The 12,176-nt window shown below is 40.3% G+C and overlaps 1 protein-coding gene across 2 annotated transcripts in view; it reads right to left on the reverse strand.

The window, feature by feature from the left end:
• The window catches only part of ppm1j (protein phosphatase, Mg2+/Mn2+ dependent, 1J), a 23,644-nt gene extending 13,656 nt beyond the window's left edge, over window positions 1–9,988 (reverse strand). The window contains exon 1 of one of the 2 annotated variants that reach the window (XM_034688302.1): window positions 9,921–9,988. Coding sequence is in view for 1 of the 2 variants with exons in the window: in XM_034688292.1 (XP_034544183.1) it covers window positions 7,376–7,641 (266 nt within the window). In the remaining variant the exon portion in view is untranslated. Of the gene's footprint in view, window positions 1–7,375; window positions 8,033–9,920 lie in introns of those variants that run through there. The other variant, XM_034688292.1, reaches the window with a different exon arrangement.
• Between the last annotated feature and the right edge of the window lie 2,188 nt (window positions 9,989–12,176).

The following is a 12,176-nucleotide window of genomic DNA, read 5'->3' on the forward strand; positions in this document are numbered from 1 at the left end:
TTAACCTGCCACATGAGGCTGGATGGAAAAGCTGCAGATTGGAGCTCATGCTGGCACATTATGTAACATGTTCAGTTTCAATTAGAGATAAGTGCCACATTAGATGAATAATACAGCATAATGACTGTTGTGCAGTTTCAGTCATTTAAGTATTGTCATTAAGATTCCCTCGAAAAAATTCTGCAGAGGAGAGATTACTTCTAAGGTCGTCAGGGGGACAGAGGGAAAGGAGGAAGGGATCCAAAAAAAAAAAAGGATACTGGCAGTTGGAGGGGAAAAGTGTTGAGTCAAACGAAGGGCATGAGAGAAATCCAGAGTTAAAATCCTGTCATGACCTTTGACCTCTTACTCTTCAAATAGTTCAGCCGGTAGCAATCATGGCAGAAAATGGTCACTCGCCAGCCTTAAGCTCTTGTATCACAAATATAAAACACAAAATGCCACTGCTCCCAAATCTGGATTATAAAAAGCCCTTTTACTTTCTAATCAGCAGAGAGCAGTGGACAGTCCACCATAGTGTCCTGAAATGCACTCTCAACTGATGACAGCATAGACTTAATGTCATGTGACTGACAATTAAACTTCTGCCAAGGCTGAAGGGAAGCAAAAAATAGAATTGTATGTATGTATGTATGTATGTATGTATGTATGTATGTATGTATGTATGTATGTATGTGTGTATGTGTGTATGTGTGTATGTGTGTGTGTATTTCCATTTGAGGATTCAATGACAAACTGTGTTCACCAAGTAGTTTTTGGAAGCAATTTTGAGAGTCATCAAAGATGACTGCCATCTAGTATTGGTTTTCAGCCTTGTCCCTTATGAACAGACATTGATCAAGATGTTAAAAAATCTTTTAAGACACAATGCACTATAAATAAAGAGATACACATCATTTTTGCAATTTTACGCTGAGTAACATTATTCTGAACTTGTTGATATTTGCTCACTCAGTCTCTCACAGAGGGGTAAACCTCTTCCCAGCATTACTTCCGAGAGACTCTGTCTTAATGAAATGTTGCATATTAACCTCAATAGCTGGGAAATGTTCCTCCAGGTGTTTGGATTTTTAGCATTACACACATACTTCAGTTTCTTGTTGTCTTTTTCGCAACTTTTGTGTAATGTGTTGCTGGCATCAAACTTGAAGTTGGAATATATACTGTATATATCTTTAAAAACAATAAAAATGTCAGCTTCAACATGTGATTTCAACTGTTTGCAAACCATCCAAATCTGTTTTTATCAACATTTTACAAAGCCTCCCAACTTTTGGGGGAATTGGGTTTGTACTTGCTTTAAGAAGAGCCTCATATAAAAATATTTATAATAGTCTGAGTATTTGTCATGTCGTCAAGGGTCACCACTCCCTCAGGAAGAATCTTTAATTCTTCTGTGTTTTGAAAGCAGTCACATGCGCTCAATGAGCTGTAATTGAACATAATGCCTGTTGCGTGGGACGATGTTATTCTAAAACAGGAGCTCTAGTCTTTCTTTAGTGTGACTTAACTCTTTCACTTAACTGACTTTCAGTCATATGTTTTAACAACTTGTGACTGAAACCACGGTGGTCATGATTGTTAAAAAAAACAAAACTGTTTCGCTTTTTGAACCCTCCTACTGTAAAAGTATGTTACAAAAGGAAAGCTCAAAAGAGGAAGCTGTGACTTCCAGTGCATTGTGTAAATGTGTCTACTTGACTTAAGCGTCACAGTTTTGATGAAATGCAGGTCATGATTGGTGTTATTATCCTCTCTCTGGAAAAATGTCAAATTCTGTGTTAAACTGCCTAGAAATGTTGTAATGTTTCTCATGTCATGTCCTGTCATGTCAACCCTGCACCCGAGGAAAGGCTGTTAAAGCGGTTGAGTCAGAGGCAGCTCGATGGTGCACTTAATCTAGTGAATATTAACACCTGAAATAATCCTTCAAGATTCTGAGCAGTTAATCTTTTTTGATAATTTTCTGTGTGTGTTTGCATGTTTCGTCTTTGTACGTTGTTCTTTCTGCATTTCTTTTGCTCAGCATAGAGTTTCGAAAGAAAACAGTTTCGGTCTTGTTGGCCTATTTGTGGATGTGAACCTAATCTTTCTGAACTAAATACAGATACGTTTTAAAGACACAAAGCTGGGATGCTTTTAGAGGAATTCTGTAAATTTTATACAAATGCATGCACCCATTTGCTTTACCAGGTGATGGTGGGCAGCCTCACAAACACTGCATGTCTACTATAAAGCCATCACGTGTAACATATAACATTTCTGAATTAGGACAGCTGTATTGTGTGGGTGTCATAAAGGAAGAGGAAGTTTCCCCGTATGTTTGCAAACACTTCGGTGCAATAACCACAAAAACATTAAGTACTGCAGTGGGTTGACTTTTGCTTACATCATAATGCAGCTATTGTACTTTAAACAGACTGCAGGTCATTGTCAGAGATACAAGGAGCTCCCAGACAGAGTTTAAGAGAGTTGAAGACTTGATACAGTTTTTGATAGCCTGTGCTTCAAAACAAACTCATGTAACAGATCTGGGAGTGATTTTACATTGTGATCTTAATCTTATTAGCCGTTTCAAGTAGGTTGAAAAACATCACTCTGTCATTTTAGGAATATTGCATACCTCAGACGGCTTTGAACCCTGACAGATGCTGAAACTTTGATACAAGCTATTAAAATAAGTCGCTTAGATTAGTGCAAAAAAAAAAAAATTACAGTTGATTCAGAATGCTGCAGCAAGGACTGCAAACAACACATCAAAAGAGACCACATTACCCTCGCCTCACTGCAGTGGCTACCTGTTTTTCTTAGAACTGATTTTAGTCATGTTACTCATCTACAAGGCCTTACATCATTTAGCACCTTCTTATATCACTGACTTCCTGTCAGTGATATAAAAAAAGCCTTTCCCCACTCAAACTCGTACGTAGATCCTCCGCTGCTCTTCTTTTAGAGGTTTACCAGAGTGTTGCCATAGCCACCACTGGCTCTGCCACTGGACAAAAGTTATGAACAACCTTGGACATATTCTAATGTCGGTTAAAAAATGATATGGGATCACTTTGTAACCATGTTCTAATCATGTTATTTTCCATCACCTTAACACATGTCCAGGATACCACAAATTTTTGCTCCAATTTTGGTCTCCACCACCTTGGAAAATAAAATCTGATTCTTAAGCTGCAAAAAAACTCTACAATATTTCCCTGGTAGTCTCTTTCTAAGTCTATCTGCTGTTAGACTGCTGCAGCTGCAAACAACTATAGCAGAGCAGTGAGAATCAACCACAGCTAATGGGTTAGCTTATTGATGAGCCAAACTCGATGTGAAGCTCTGTAAAGGAGATGAGAGCTGCAGATTGTATTTGGGTAATTCCTGGATCAATGCTCTCTTGTATAAAACATTGTTTTCATATTATGATTCCATCTATTGTTATTACACAATATTGATTACAACCAATTTTATAGTAATGAAGGGTTTCTACTGAAAATCTGACCACTCCCCAAACATACTTAATCAGGATTGCAGAGAGCTTTGAATAGTTTCCCTCCTGTACCTTTGTGTTGCTCATCGTCAACTTAATCATCCATAATAATCACATGGAGTGGTTTTATAATACCGCATTATGTCAAAGGTGTTATGTACAATAAAGTTAGTTTGAGTTTTTTCCCTATGATTGCAAAGAGAAAATTTCCCAAACAAAAATTCTAAATGAGCTAGTTTCCTCTCACTCTCTCTCTCATGATATCAGAGCCAGAGCCTGAAAGCTCGCCTCCATATTAAACTGAATTAAATAACCATTCGATAAGAGCACTTTGAGTGGCTTACTGTAAGTGCTAACATATGTTTATGCTGACACAGTGTACTGCAGCAGCATTACAGTCTGAATTAGACTCGTTATCTTGTGTATCCTTCACCTTTTTGTTTCTAACACCGCAGGCAGAATTTAGATTCATAATATTCCTTTGAGAGTGAATCCTTTTGGAGACAGGAACAATGCTCACTGCTTTATTCTCTTTAGTCTGATGAAAAAAATGATACTTAGTGAAAACATGGCCCGGTCAGTGTGACACCAGGCTGACCCACCAACAACTTCCTCATTACAGTCAGTCAGAATAACGGACCAACACTAACAGACCAACACTAATGAAGCTATTTCAAAGTGGAGAGTCTGATTATAAGCCAGCAGGGAGGCCTCCATCTGGAAAATAGTGGCTTCACACTGTTTGGCCATCATTGTTTCTGCTCATTACTGCACAAGAGGCATACACAGCAACAGACAAAGGGGAAGGATACCTGATAGATGCTCCAGTACATAAATGCTCTGTGAAGATTATAAATTCAGTTTGATGTCAAGTGAAACTGCAGAGCCAACCCATCAGTCTACACATATCACAGTTTATTTAACACCTTTTGATAGCTCTGGACTCTGTGATCTGAGACATATGAGCTGTGTGAGGGAATAAATAACTTCTCAAATTAGTCCCAAATGGAACCATTCCACTGAACAATCTGTATCTTTTGATTACAGCAACAGTGTGGATTTAATGGTACTTTTCAGGAAGTTGACAGACCCCTTAATTTTCTCCCCAAAGAAGTTAGCTTTCAGTGCTGTTTGTTTTTCTCCCTGTCTGCATGATTATGGAAGGAATTGGCTTTGAAGCCAAGTTTTTATTTGTTCTGCAAGATACAGCTCGTCCCCTTCTGGTTCGGGCAGATTTCCATTCAGCTTGATCAGGTTGGGACAATTATGACAGTTTTCAATCACAGACATGACTGAATCTCAGAACCCATCGGCTACATTGGAAATTGTGACTAAATCCTATGTGATTGACAGCTAACTTTTCAGTGCTTAAGGGGTAGACGGCGGTTAGAAATACAGGAACTTCCCTTCCTTGCATTGCCATTTATTGTTAGCGGCATTCAGTTGACTGTATCATCTTCTGGATTGCTTTACTGTGAATTGTGTTCCACTTTTGCTCTCCACACAGACTATTTTATTGCACATAGACAAAACCTGCTAAAACACCAGTGGACCATATGACAACAAACAAAAACCAGAACACTTATATGGACAGTATCTGGTCTGTAAATAAAGATTGACTTCACACTGTTAAGGCATTTTTATTGATGGCTGAGTTTAGTATATTCACATAAAAGCAATCTTTATCTGATGTTGGAGCCAAATTAAATCCTTCTTTGGAATTAGTTCTTGTATTTTTTTTGCACATACTGTGAGTGTTTTCTACAGCTGGGGTACAAATGAAAGGGGAGTTCACAGTGTAGGTCAGGTGTGTGATCCCAGAAGGGCATACAGGTTTTGACCATTATATTGCCAAGTCTGCTCCTCACTGAAAGTTGTTATTTGTTTGATTGTCACTGACTTTTATTCCCAATGCTTCTCTAATTTGAATAACAAAGAAACAGTTAGGCAACTGAACATGTGTTAACTTTGAGTAAAAAGCACTGCAAAGTGCTTCACATCTTGAATCAGACATCTCAGTTGCCTCAATACTATTCTGAGCTCCTTTAACATCTGACATCATATCAGTCTTGCACAAAATGTGGCGCAACTCCTTTTCATTGCACAAAAATATACCAACCCCCTTTTAAAGAAACAAGGCCAAATAACAAACCATTTAATTTAAGACCAGATCCAGATTTGACCCTATCATTACCTGACCTAACTCTAGAGTAAGCATTAATGGTGGATTTTACCCGAGTAAAAACATCACCCTTGTGAACATGTAGGGTATTTCATGACTTGAACAATCAGCTTCCATGTTCATGAAGTTATTTTAGAGTTTGATTTGATAGTTGTACATACAGTATGTACCTGACAATAAAGCCTTTTCACCATTACATGTTAAACATTTGAAATATTTAACATGTAAAATAAACTTCACGAATGCACAGCCGAGATCATGAATCTGCTGTGCACACCATATTTAGATGTGGTAGTTCTCAGAGTTTGTGCTTGCAGAAGTGTATTATTGGCTTGGCATGTGAAGTAGCAGCTGATATTTTCAGACACATTTATTTGTGATTGATTTCTGTTATTTCTGTCGCTCACCGTGGGATGATCTAACACTGATGAGTTTGGACTTTCATGGTGTTTACACTCTGCACAGACAGGATGATGCAGGATCAGATCAACCGATCAGGTTGTGTTGTAAACAGCTCTGCTAATGCTGTGATTACACTTTCAGCGACTTATACATCAAAGTAATGTGACAGCAGTCACGACGCTGCACATTCCCACACACTAACTCCCCTTCTTTTTTTACATCACAGCGTCCTCATGTGACCTCTCAGTCAGTCTTCTGAGACAGCTGTCGTCACAGATTTTGTCCCTGTCCCCTTCAGATTCTCTGCATGAGTCAGCTTTTTCCCCCCTTGTTTCCATGCTGGGTCGATGCAGGGATGGTATAGCCCACATACTGTTAAGAACTGGAGCCATTCAGTCCTTCATAACCCCTCTGCCTGCTGGGAGAGTGGAATGTCTGAGTGTTTTTCCTCAGTGGGAAATCGCCAGAGCAGCAGAACTGTGGTCAGTAGTGAATGAAATGGTGCTGCTGTGTTTCTACCTGGAAGATTACTGCAGGTGTGTCATAGTAGAGTGAATCAAACCCTGCAGTAAACCCAAGGACATGAGGAGATACGCACCCATGCTTGCAAAAAATATGAATGGCGATCCCTGCTTCAAGCTACTGCAAATCCTATTAAAGAAACACATGAAACCTCTGAAAGCACCATCTTAATGCCCATTTGAGAATTTACTGTGATTGTGTTTTTGTGTTACTATTCCTGGTGATTGCTTCTTTTGTGCCTTACAGCAGTTTGGTGAGAAAATGATCTTAGATTTATTTATTTAATTGATTGACTAATTGATTGGCTGGGAAACAGATTCAAGGCGGGTTGTTTTGAAGGAAAACTTACCAGCATGACAGAAGAAACTGAGCTAGAGCTGATTTTTAAAATCTTTTTCACATGTCAAAGGCAACATGGATGAAGTAAAACACAGAGGTGTGTGACTAGGTGGACAGTTCTCACTTCTGTAAGTAGAATCCAAGCATCTATCTCTACAGTTATGAAGAGGAGCCTTTAGCTTTAAGATCCTTAATCTGACAGTCAAGATAAGAAGCGTTTTGTGCAATTACCCCTCACAGACAGACCCACAGTTCCAGATACCATTTGCACCAGCTCAGGAGGAACAGTGTCAAAGAAAAATAAACTGCACACAAGCAATAGGCCGTATTGGCCATCATTTGGCCGATGCAGTGCTGATGCTGCTGCAAAAACCTGCAGCAGCGTAAGACAAAAGTAAAACCTTTTGTGATTTTTTTTTTTCAATGAATGCTTTGGAGCCACTCACTCTGCGTATCCCGTCCCCCAGGGCAGCCTCCTGTCTCTCTTTAACGTGAGCACTGGCCGTGACGCGTGCTCGGTGGAGTACTGCAGCAGCTCCGGGGTGAGGTCCAAGAAATCCGGGCGGCCGTAAGGGAAGCGCGGCGGCAGGCTGTCCGGTCCGCAGGTCTGGCCGCCACCTGAGTGATGGTTGTGGTGGTGGTGGTGGTGTCCGTGCGGCACCATCCCTCCCACCAGAGTGGACATGGCGTTTTTAACTTTACTGATCATCATCCGCGGAGACGCTGAGCGCAGAGATCCGGATGGGGAATTGAACGCGATGTTATATTATTACGTGAGATTAAAAAAATAAAAAAATAAAACACGACCAGTGACGAGGATCATTTCAGGAAGCGAATTTTCCTCCTCCTCGGCCCCATGTGACAGTTTTCAGACAGCAGACACGGTGTTTTCCTCATTCAGACAGCAAAGGAGCTGCGTATCTGCTGTAATCCGGCAGATGGCTGTATCTCATCTGAAGGCAGGGCTTCACAGGGACCATGAACGCATCGCACACCTCCAAAAAACCTCAAATGACGCAAGATCCCGACAGATACAGGAAATGTTTATATAGGCTGCCCCAGTCACGAGGATAGACTGTCAGCAATGTGAAAGTCAGCAAAATGAGACATTTAGGAAGATACCATGATGTGCCGATTTATGGGGATTCATTCAGACACCGTTAGAGGGCACTCATGATGTCATATTTACATCCTATGACACTGTAATCCTCCAGACCACGCTCTCTTCTAGCTACAGCTTGCTTTTAACAATGTTATAAAAACTTGTTATAAATTCAGACATTCAATCTCCATTTCTCAGGATATGGATGTAATATAGTCTTACTACAGATACCTTTATATTAAATCAATTAATAACTTTTTACACCTCAGATTGTGGTACTGTGTTCCTGCCTCCTCTCAAAGCTCTGGAGAATGTGTATCATGGAGCAAAGAGGTTCATCACAAATTAAAGCTCTCACTCATCACTGTTTGCTTTATGATGGGGGACTGTCCATATGAGATGGAAATTGAACACTCTCCCCACTCTGCAGTTTGAACTGTGCTTTTGAAGTACAATATCCAAATTGTGGAATTATCTAACAAAGAAAGCTCATCACTGAAGTCCCGAGGTGTTGAGAATAGGCCTGCTACCTTTCAATGTGACAGCTTGGGCTTTGAATCCCTCTAAAGGTTTCCAATGTGAGATAGAACAGAAACAGTTTCCTCACAATGTGTTTGAGCTGTGTTTTTAAAATACTACAACCAAGTGGTGGAATGAAAAGACCTAAAAAACAAATAACTGTTAGGCACCTCTTTGGTCTTGTGGATATGACTTCTGCCTTTCTATGCAAGGAGCCTGGGTTTGAATCCCTGACATGGACTGTCCATAGAAGATGGAATCAAAGCATTTTCCTCACACTGTAGTACAAAGTGTGCTTTTGACGGCCAATATCCACGTTGTGGAATGAAAAGACCTAAAAAAGAAAGCTCATTGAAGGAGCCCTGTGGTGTTGATGATAGGCTTTCTATCTTTCAATCTTATAGTTCAGGGTTTAAATCCGACTTTGGGCTTCCAATGTGAGATGGATCAAAACACTTTGGTTGAGCTTTCCTTTTGAACTACTACAACAAAATTGTGGAATGACAAGACCAATAAAAAGCATGCACTGCCAAGCAGAGGCTGCTGCCTCTCAGTCTGATGGTTCTGGGTTCAATTCCATTGGACAGAAAGTACAAGGTTGAGGCAGGGACAGAAGAAGGATGAGGCAGGGAAGAGCCAGACAAAAAGTAAATAATTCAATAAGGAATGCAAATCACCATAACAAAGAGAAAAATCAATGAGAAAATTACAGAACTGATAATGATGGTTAATAAAGAATATCTGTTTCATCATCTGTAGACCTTGTCTTCATTTGTTTAGCCTCTAAATCAGCAATTACACAAGTCAGGGAGTCAACCATAATTAAATATTTTGGGTGTGTGATCAAGTCGACCCTTGCGTCCCCTTTGCACTTCAGAATTAGTAACCTTTGTAATGGGGTTTTGACCAATCAGAATCAAGTAATTACCAAAGCTGTATGATTAGTAGGACAGCCAGGTAACAAAGGAATGTAATATCATTTGGAAACTTTCATGTTAGTGAAGTCTGATAGGTGGTGATAGAAGGGATAAAGAAATGCTATTCATCATGCACACACACATACTTAATGCAAACTCCTGCAATAGTCAGTGTCCCACTTTGGCCAACCCAGTAAAAAAAGAGTCTGACGCTGCCTATGTGTATCTGTGTGTACAAAAGATGTGTAGCTCTGCATATTTGTCTTACACTTCATACTATGTATGTAATTGTACCATGAATTGTCCTTGAACAGCAATACAAACTATGACCATTTATTTAACTTTTGGAGTCGATCATACTGTCAGCTACATGGCACTGTATTCTACAAGTAAGTGTGTGTATTCAAAAACACAGGAGGAGATGTAAACCATCCTCTAATTGTTGACACCTACCAAGAGAGTATGGTTGAACTGGCTTGGGACACATCATCAGTAGTAGGGGTGACCCCAAATAGTCGAATATTCGACGATTCGTTCTAACAAGCATTGCGACTGCCAATCTCATAGTCGAATATTTGCATATGAAACGTGGATCATTCCATTCAAACCATGGGGGTGCTCAATGTCTAATTTTACACTATTTTCCTGTTTCCCGTAAAATAGTGTCTCATATATCCTATATTGATATAAATATAGAATTATTTAATGTAATTCTGAGAACAGCTCTTGAAGTGTTAAATCTCCTTTAAGTGGTAATTAAATCTCCCCTGGTAATTAAAGGTGGCCCATTTAGCGGGACCTGTGGAGCAGACGTACCTCAGCTGGCCTTTAAATCTTTCTACGTTCATAGCAGCTCAAAATGTCAGGAAATAAAACTTCAGTTGATCCTAAAAACTAGTGATGAAGATGAGGAGCATCTTCATGAAGAGGGCTGTGAGATCAAGGATTACCGGACCACACAAAAACTGTACGGGGCCAAACGAACGAGCAGGAATACCCAAAGCTGTCCGAAGCCTCAAAAACAATCCACAGCATCCCATCCACCTCCACGCCATCAGAGAGGATATTCTCAAATACAGGATTTACAGTCAACAAAGCAAGGAGCGCACTTCTGCCCGATGGTTTTCCTCACGTACAATTTGAAAAGACTCACGCGGACAAAGACGAGATGAAAGACTGTTTTAAAATGTACTGCTAAGAGATTTAGAAACCCTCTAGCTGGTTCAGGTTTGATTTTGAACATTATACAAATGTTTAGTCTTAAGTTGGACAAACTACCCTCCGCAGCGCTGGTCTCCGCTGTGTGAACACTGTATAAATATCTCCTGATTACTTATTCTATAACGGCGCGTCGTTCCATGTTTAACGGATGGTGGCCTTATTTGAGTTTTCTCTCCATCACGTCGTTGTTTTTGCAATATAGATTTAAAAAATATAATTATTATGCTTATAATATTCTGTTGTCCCTTTTACTTTAAGCTACGAATCTCTTAATTGTAAAGGGTTGTGCGTAATATTGTCATGCGGTCACCATCATGCAGACTTTGGGTCAATAAGGAAAAACAACAAACATTCGACTTTTCGTCGACTATGGGCAAAATCTGATGGATCAGATTCGACTAAGCAAATCCTTAGTCGGGCTCACCCCTAATCAGTAGTATACCTCAGAGTCATTTGAGGTTTCGGCCTTTTACATCTATACACCCTCACCCGGAGAGGGCCCTACAGGGGTGATCAAGCCCTGCAGTGTGTCTCTGCATATTCAACACAACGTCCAGCAGGAATCTTTCCTTTTTACCCATAACCACTGGCTGCTTCTCTCCACTGCCTCTGACATGGTTTTGATGGTTTGGCGGAGGCTTTGACCTCTGATTCCCAGGTTTTTTAGCAGTTTGGTGGTAGATATTGCCATGAACCTTCTGCAACCCACTTCCACTGGGCGGACTTCCATGTTCCAGCCATGACATTGTGCTTCAGCAGTTAGGTCAGCATGTTTTCGCTCATATGCTTCGTCAACTGAGTCTTCCCAGGGTACAGTGAGTTCAATGATGAAGACCTTCCTCAGTGAAAGGGACCAGAGTAACATATCGGGTCTGAGCATAGTGTGTTCTTTTCTTTCATTATCATACATTCCTTTCAGTCTTTGTTTACCTGTGAGGATTGTCTTCTTTGTAGCTGTCTTTCCAAAACTGAAAATGTATTACTGAAATATATTCAAGGAAGGAGTGAAATGCACAAGGAGGATAAACAATAGCACAATCACAACCCCACATTTCCTCATGAGGTTGTTATTGACAAAGCATTGGTACACACTTTGTTAGTTCTCAATAAATTCCACTGGAGGGCAAACACACTGCTGTAACAGCTGTAGTAGATTATTTCTGGTTTAGGGAGGATTCTTGCCGAGTGCACAAAGAATGGACACATGATTTCACAACATGTTGTTTACCAATTCACTTTGTGATTGCAGTAGCATCTGAGCAATGCACTGACATATTAGTTCACTTTCTGAACTGCAGTTGCATCCATGTGTCCTGTGTCTTAGTAGAAAAGGTCTTTTATCTCACTTTATTTGTAGGAGTACAGCACAGCTCATGAGGAGCAGAAATCAGCTGGAGTCTGGCTTTAGTCAAGAGGCCTTGTTTTGGTCCGGTTCTAAATGAGGGGCAGCACAAAAGGTTCATGGAGAGCCGCCTGTAAGTGTGTTAC

The sequence above is a fragment of the Notolabrus celidotus genome, chromosome 1 (genome assembly GCF_009762535.1).
Source record: "Notolabrus celidotus isolate fNotCel1 chromosome 1, fNotCel1.pri, whole genome shotgun sequence".
In the NCBI taxonomy this organism is placed as follows: Eukaryota; Metazoa; Chordata; class Actinopteri; order Labriformes; family Labridae; genus Notolabrus; species Notolabrus celidotus.